The 8,403-nt window shown below is 37.0% G+C and overlaps 1 protein-coding gene across 1 annotated transcript; it reads left to right on the forward strand.

Annotated features, from left to right (window-relative positions):
• Nucleotides 1-1,940: 1,940 nt before the first annotated feature.
• On the forward strand, nt 1,941-8,336 carry LOC306848741 (zinc-binding protein A33-like; the record flags this gene model as incomplete). Its single annotated transcript, XM_079383482.1, has 6 exons — nt 1,941-2,345; nt 3,548-3,643; nt 3,744-3,974; nt 4,065-4,087; nt 4,194-4,312; nt 7,801-8,336. The coding sequence occupies exons 1-6, from the start codon at nt 1,956-1,958 to the stop codon at nt 8,334-8,336; spliced, it is 1,395 nt and encodes a 464-aa protein (XP_079239608.1). The 5' UTR covers nt 1,941-1,955.
• Nucleotides 8,337-8,403: the final 67 nt, after the last annotated feature.

The raw sequence follows: 8,403 nt of genomic DNA on the forward strand, positions 1-8,403 counted from the left end.
ATTTTATTTGTTGCACATCAAGATGCTAGGGTCTATGGCAACATCATTATCCAGCTAATGGAAATGATTAATAGGAACAAATGCTGTCTTCACATCATAGATCTGTCTGTGAGCATTTATGTCCAGACATCAAGTCTAAAGGTCAAGCGTCTGGAGTATGAAAAGGCACATAGGGAGCAGTGATATTTTTATCTATAACACTTAGGACCGAAGACGCAGTATATCTGTTCAGCTTATCATCAGAGAAAATGGAGGATGATTCGCTGCTCTTAGAGGAAGACCCTTCTTGTTCGGTGTGTGGGGAAGTGTTCAGTGTTCCAGTGGTCCTCTGCTGTGTTTCTTGTGGGTGCAGCTTCTGTGAAATTTGCTCTCAGCAGTTTTGGGAGACGCAATGTCCCTTCTGCAGAAAAGAGGCCTCTGGATTCCATCTCAGAAAGTTCAGGGAGCAAAGACTGAAGGCATTAAATACAGCACAGCTCAATGATAAAGATCTAATAAAGACCGCATCAGATTGCACAAGCTTATCAATACATGAAAATAATCAGTAAATCTTATTTTGTGTATCGTATCACTTTCTTGTGTAATCTAACTTATGTTTTAATCAGCGACATAAATTTAGGTCCAGTCCTTTTCAACAAGGACCAGCAATCTTGTTACAGTCTTACAAGACTTTCTTTATATATTCTATTGCTAAATTCTCAGTTTCACAGTTCTGTGAATAAGTTTGTGCTCCTTGTCTGAATTTGGACACATTAACGTTGTAAGTGGTCAGATTTTATGGATTTTTTTCACCTTATTTTTAATGTAAGAACTTGAATTAATTTTATAACTTGAATATGCGAGGCTTCTGGTGTCATTTGTCATCTGTTTACTAATAGAGCATAATGAATCTTGCACATTCACAGAAAATAGCTTGCTTTCATGTTGCATATTTGCTATTTCGAAGGCTCTAAACAACCACTGAACCACAATCAGAGTCATATTATCCAAAAGTATACAGTTTGGAATAGTCTAAATATCTTCAAGCCTCTTATGTCTGCATTTCATACAAATAGCTGGTCAAAAACAGTGGTGCTAGTTTGATGATTTGGAAATGTTTAGCTGTAACAGTACCAGGACATCTTGGCATCATTGAAAGAATTATAAAGAATGTTAAGCCTCCTGTTTTTAAATTTAGGCTGAAGCCTGACTGTTATGCTCCAAAACAATGATCCCTAAAAAAACCTAATCTTCTGAAATGGTCTAGTCACATTCCAGAATGAAACCGCAACGAAGTGTAGTTGAAGTGGCAGGATCTAAACGCACCGTTCACGCGTCAATGCCTACAAATGCCACTGGGCTGAAGCAGTTCTGCAAGCAGGAGTGGGCCAAAATTCCTCCATATAAATAACTACAGGAAACATTTGGTTGCAGTTATTGCTGCTAATGGGGGTGCAACCAGATACTGGTTACATCTCCATTAGCAGCATTAACTGCAAATAGCGCCGAATGTTTTATAACCATCTTTAATGAATGTATGAAAGATTTAACTTGTTGTGTTATGTATGAAGATTCATGGACGAGTTTTGGATAAAGCTTTCTTATGATATTCAGTGGGGGCAAAAACTTTTTCAGCCAGTTTTGTTCTTGCCAGTTTTGTTTATTTTTCCTGCCTTTTAATTATTCTTATGAGGTGGCATACATTATCTTTCCCAAAGAAAATCTTGACATATTTCCTCTTACGTCAGCGCCGGGGTCAAATCGCTTTCCGGGAGCTTGATGTTGCATAATGTAATGTTTAGGCATTCATCAGTGGATATCATGTGTCAGCCTAGTCCTTGCTCAGTGATGTATAATACTCTGAGTAAATACTGCAGCCAATCAGAAAACAGATCTCCCAAGGGTAATCTTAAATGAGAGGGAGGGCATAGTATCCCCTTGTGACCCAAATGGGAAATGAAGGGCTCAAAGGAGCAATGGCCTCCAAGCAGTCACATCTCGCAGAAGACCTGTCATGCCCCATCTGTGGAAATATCCTACAAAAGCCAGTAGTGCTGTTTTGCAGACATCGCTTCTGTAAACTCTGTCTGGAGAGCCTGTGGAATGGTGGAGGATCTTGCGAATGCCCCCTTTGCTGTCAGCCATCATGTATGGGGGAGCTAATAGTCAACACCATGCTTGAAAAGACCTGTGAGGGCTTTCTGGAGCGCTGCAAAAATGACCCTCTTGCGTGCAAGGAGCATGGTCAGACCTTGACGCTCTTTTGTTTGGAGGACCTGGAACCCACTTGTAGCAAATGCAAATCATCTGCCAACCACAAGAGTCACAGGCTATATCCCTTAAATGAAGCTTCACACGACTGCAAGGTATGTCTACATACAGATTCATGGTCGTTTGAATCAATGTTTGACATTGTTTAGATACAATGTTGTTTCAACAATTGTACCTTCAATTCAAGGACAAGAAGGAAACCAAAAACTTTTTTATGAGAATAACCATTTGGACAACCGTTCCTTCTCTTTAGGACCTCAGAAATGGTTATTTATGGATTCTTGGCTGGGTTCATTATCAGACTATTAATAGCGGTATGCTAGGTTTGAGGCCTCCTGGTAGGGCTGAAACCAGATGCCCATGCGCTTAGTTTAGAGTTGATGAAAGTTTACACTTGTAAATAAAAAAAAAAAAATTATCTCCTCAAAAGAATCAAAAAAATCTATTAAGGTCAAGACCAAGGACAGATTAAGGTTACGAGGCCCCCTCTTATCAGTCCACATTCTGCTGAAAAGGGAAACAAGACAGAATTTTTCTCTCATAATATTGGCCTGATCTTGGAAGCTAAGCAATATTTGGCTTGGTTAGTACTTAGAAGGGACTGGCAGTCCATCCAAGGTGGTTCTCAAGACATTGGGATAGATTCCAGCCCTTCCACCACCTTACGCTGGACAAGCAGTTTGGAAAATTAATGGATTTATGGAGGGGTTCCATGGATGTTAAATTCTAATTCCACTGGTCCAGGCTATTTCATCCTTGGTCAGGACTATTAATTATAATGCTTCTTTCTCCCTAATGGACCCTTTTCACACTTCAAAGTTTGTAAACCTGCAATAAAATATAGGGTGAAATTCTCTAGAGTTAGAGCAAATATTATTTTTGCACTCATATTTCTCCCAAACCAAAAATAAAACACTATTGCATTTCCATGCCTTTAATTTACAGCAGTTCAGTAGCAGCATTAGGAATCCCCTTGAAGCAGCGTTGATGAGTCCTTCGTGAGTTAATTCCAGGGTAATGTAACACAAAGTATGTTGTTATAAATGTACATTACATAAATAAAAGAATAAACGAACGTAAAAAAATGTTAGAAAAAGTCATCGAAGGCTATGAAAAGGGTCCATTCTTTTTGTGGATGCTGGTCCCTTTATATTTTGCCATTGTTTTTGTCCCAAAGATATTTAACAGAAAAGTTCAAAAAAGCTAACCCTAACCCTAAATGAATAACTAAGCAGGTGTGTTTCATTACTGGCACATCTAGTAATTACTAAACCTTTTTTGTGTTATTTGTATTCAGGAGGAACTCAAAAATGCTTTGAAACCACTTCAGGAAAAACTGAAGCTCTTCCGAAAAGCGAAACTCACTTGTGAGCAAACAATAGATCATATTAAGGTATTTTCAATTTGAATTGGCTTTGCTAAATCAAAAAATTATAGAAAGAGATAACAAATTTTCCATTTCAGGAAAGCAAATGATAGCATTCTCATTACAGAGTCAGGCAGAGAACACAGAGAGACAGATACGAGAGGAGTTTGAGGCGCTGCACCAGTTCCTGCGAGACGAGGAGGCATCCAGGCTTTGCATGCTAAAGCAGGAGAATGATCAGAAAAAGCAGATGATGACCGATAAAATTGAAGATTTGGAGAATGACATCACTTCACTTAGCAACACTATACAAACTGTTGAACAGGAGATGAGATCTCAGGATATACCATTTCTCAAGGTGAACATTTGTAAAGGAATGACTTAAACCACAAATTGCAATTCACATCTTGCACTTTTAGTAATCTGCTTCTGTTTTTATTTAACCTAGAATTATAAAGACACCATAAAGAGGTACAAATCCTTTGTTATAAATTTGACTTGTTTTTCCCCCATCTAAATAAGTATAATTTGCTGTGACCTAGTCCCAGAATAACTATATTCTTTGCTGTATTGACAGAACCTGGTGTATTCCCCAGGATCCAGAGATGATAACAGGTTCACTGCTTGATGTAGCCAAACATCTAGGCTCATTGAAGTTTAAAGTCTGGGAAAGAATGATGGAATTCATTCAATACAGTGAGTATATTCAGTATCAAATTACCAAGTCATTTCCACATTTATACAGTTATTTATTTGCCACTTTTAAACCACTATCAAGAAATGTCTGGATCAAATTTAACCAAAAAGGAAAAGAGACAATTATTTTGTATTTTTCCAAGATTAAACATTAGCAATTGCCAGTAGCCTATGTATTACTGTAATAATAAAAAAACTAAAATAATTACATTCAATGACATTTTATTTACGGTGCCCTTGTTACAATGTAATTATACTTTTGAGTACTGAGTAAAATGCATTAACTACCCTTATTGACCCAAATTTAAGACAATGTTTTTTTTTCTTGGAAATACATCTGAAAAAACGCGGTCGTCTTATATTCAGGGTCTAGACTTTGACATGTCAATAATACACCGACAACAATAGGTGACGCCAAACACGCATTAAACGAGTGTGCCATGAAATATGTAATGTAATGCGTGTTGTAAAGATCGCGAGTGAAAACAAAAGAAAAAGAAAATGCATACAGCGGCTTACTGAGTCGTGAATGTCATGTTAGCCTGATGGGAACAAACTTCCTCTGTAAGAGATTTTAAAATGTAAGACAGATTTGAACGCTACAACTATATAATGTAAATAAAATTTTGGTAGGCTACTATGAGATGGATAGCCTAAATGTTATAGAATTCAGATGGACTACCTGTTATTTTTAAGGTGTATCAAAAATTGTATGTTTTTAAATGTGATTGTTGGTACATTTTACCAGTATTTACCATACTTTCTAAACAAATAAAAAAATGAAAATAATTTAAGAAAAAAAAAAAGTTTTTTTTTTCTCAGTAAAACACAAGATTTGGTTTTCAAAAAGCCTTTTTCCAAGAGGTACATGTGGAAAAAGGGGAGTCGTCTTATAATCAGGTTCGTCTTATATTCGGGTCAATACAGTACATGTATATACTTAATGATTAGGATGAGGGGTTGTTTTAAGGTTGTGTGCAATTATGCATAATTTATTGTTATTAATATAGTAAGTACTTTATTTATAAGGACAACACACATTAATCAACATTTCTGTAAATGTGCCAATGTTTATCCAGTTGGCTAATTTTCAACAGCAGTCGTTTGGAAAGATGTTTCAAAACCCTTTTAAAATATAAAGAACACCAAACAAAACATCATGACAACAGTACTAAGACTATGACAACAATCAACGTTTTCACACAATCAGCCATACAAGCAAGCGACAACACACAACCTTCAATAGGTATATGTAAGCATGCTGAAAGACATCAATCATACATGAAGTACAAAAGAATCCAACATACCAGATAATTAGTCAAATATTATTAAAATAATCCAAAACATACATTTAGCCACCTGACAGTGAGCAAAGGTCATGGAACAAGTTAACAGTGGATTAAATAATACCAACATTAATAGTAAAATGAGCAGTAAGATTTATAAATTAAAAATGATCACCTGTTTTTTTTAACAGCCAGGCTTTAAGACTTTGCCTAAAGAAATGATATATGGTAATGTTAAATGTAACTTTTTTTATTTTAATGCTGCTAATTAGATTGCGCTTACATAATTTCGTTGTATAAGCATATGCAATGACAATAATAAAGATCTGATATGGTATACTTTCTTAAATTCAGTTGGAAGTGTATTTCACATCTGAGAAGCTCTTATAGAAAAGCATGATTGACTAAAGGAGGTGGACCTGAAAGGAATTTCACAGTCTCCTCTCTGAGTAGATCTTGTAGATCTGTTGTTTAAATTTTTCTGCTTAATAAAAACACTAAGGCCTGGTTTCACAAACAGGGTTTAGACAAAGCCAGGATTAGGCCATTGTTCAGTTAGGACAATTAAGTCATTTTTATTAACGTGCCTTAGAAAAAAACATGACTGGTGTGAATCTTGAGACAAAACAAGGGCACTGATATATTTGAAGATCAATCAGTGCAAGTTTCTTTCTGTTGAAACAGCTCAGACTTACATTTTAGTCTGGGACTAGGCTTAAACCTTGTCTGAGAACCGGGGGTAAGTGGTGGAGGAGCTTTTCCATTTAAGATCTTGAACATCCGACAGGCATCATTGTATTTTATTCAATTATCCCAACTAATATCATCATATTTGCCCAAAATATTGCAGTGGTGGTAAGTATTAGGTTTTCTATCTAATACTTTTTATGCCTGCTACAGAGAGAGAACAGGCTTTAGTGTTGTTCCTTTAGCTTGAGGCTAAGTTGTCAAACAATGTTAAGTGAGGAATAATCATTTAATTTATATATAATTTTGCTGCTGTAGTTGTTAAACAATTTCTTATATACCTAAAATTAACAAGATTATATTTAGTTATTTGCAATACTTTCTTCACTTGTTTTTTGAAGGATAGAGTGGAATCAAGGATACTACCAAGATATTTAACATGAGAGACTACCTGAATGATTTCTCCAGACACATACATTTTGGGATCACAGTCAATTACAGAGTGAGTTTTTGTGAAAAACATGCAAAAAGTCTTCTTTACATTAAGAACCAAATGTGACAAATTAAGACATTTGTTTACATTTATCATTATTGCACTTAGCTTAGAAGCTACTTGTGCTTTGCTTTTTGCATGGACATAAATTACAGTATCGTCTGCGTACATCTGAACATCACACCCTGTACAAACAGAGGGTAAATCATTTATATATATATAAACTAAAAAGCAGAGGCCCCAGGATGGATCCCTGAGGGACACCCATTTCATTAGACAGGAAAGGTGAAGTTGCACACATGTAACAAGGACACTAGAATAATGTGTTACCAAAAGTAGACAAACTGTAAAGTGTGTTTGGCAGTAATAGGTATTGAATTTAAATATTTTTTTTTATTAAAAAAAAAAAAAAATGCACCACAGTAATGAGAATTCGAGGGGAAAGTGGTTTAATTGTCATAAAAATGGTCAGTAATGTCATAATGCAAAAATATATATTAATTGAAGAAAAAATATTACTTATGTAAAAATATAATTTATGTATGCATGTATATATTTAGGTTGAAATGACCCGGGCTGTGTTTCCCAAAAGCATAAGCTGATCGTAGCTCCATTGGTTTCAATGGGTCTACGATGTACTTAAACTTACAATGCTTTTGGGAACCGCAGACCTGGAGATTTCCTCACGATATTCACACTTAAAGCAACTGCATGTAGTTTTGTGTATTTTTGCGACTTTGGAGCCCCTGCAGTTAAGCGGGTGGAATTCACAGGTAAATAACAGTGGATAACTGTTCACGTGCCGTAAAGCAATCTGCCCTTTTCTTGGAATCTGCTCACCAAACTTCCATGCTTCCCATCTGTTCTGGGAGCATGTAAAAAAACAGAAACCATTCACCTTATTAGAAGTCACTGCACCAATAAAATGATTTTGAAACTTGACATTTTAAGGTAAAAAACAAAGAAACAAAACTTGCACACAGTTGCTTTAAAGGCATTTTCAAACTATTCCTTTGCTGCAGCTCCAGTGACTCTTGATCCAAACACTGCGGCAAGCTGCTTCCTCCTGTCAGAGGATCTGACTACAATACAGTGCTGTTCTCAGACCTTTAAACTCCCAGAAAACCCTGAACGCTTCGATATAGGTGCAGAGGTGCTGGGCTATGAGGGCTTCAGCTCTGGGCGACACAGCTGGGAGGTGGAGGTCAAAAACAACACCTACTGGGTCATTGGAGTTGCAAGCACATCCATCAGCCGGAAGGGAAAACACGTGCTGACCCCTGCAGAGGGATTCTGGACCATTAGGCTACGAAACGGAGAGTATAAAGCCTGTACTGCCCCATGGTCCCCACTCACTATGACTAAGGAGCTGCAGGTGGTTAGGATTGTATTGGACATGAACAGGTCCAGGGTGACTTTCTACGACCCACGAGAGAGAACGCCTCTATTCACCTTCACAGATATCATCACTCTGAGAGCATTCCCATACTTCTGCAGCGCCTGTAAGGAGCACCCATTGAAAGTGTTGCCAGCATGGATCTCTATTAAGACAGACTAATGTGAAGAACGTCCTTCTCAGCATTTTTTTCCTCAAGTCTCACACGTTGCGTGTGGGTGAGCTAGGA

The sequence above is a fragment of the Barbus barbus genome (genome assembly GCF_936440315.1).
Source record: "Barbus barbus genome assembly, chromosome: 3".
In the NCBI taxonomy this organism is placed as follows: Eukaryota; Metazoa; Chordata; class Actinopteri; order Cypriniformes; family Cyprinidae; genus Barbus; species Barbus barbus.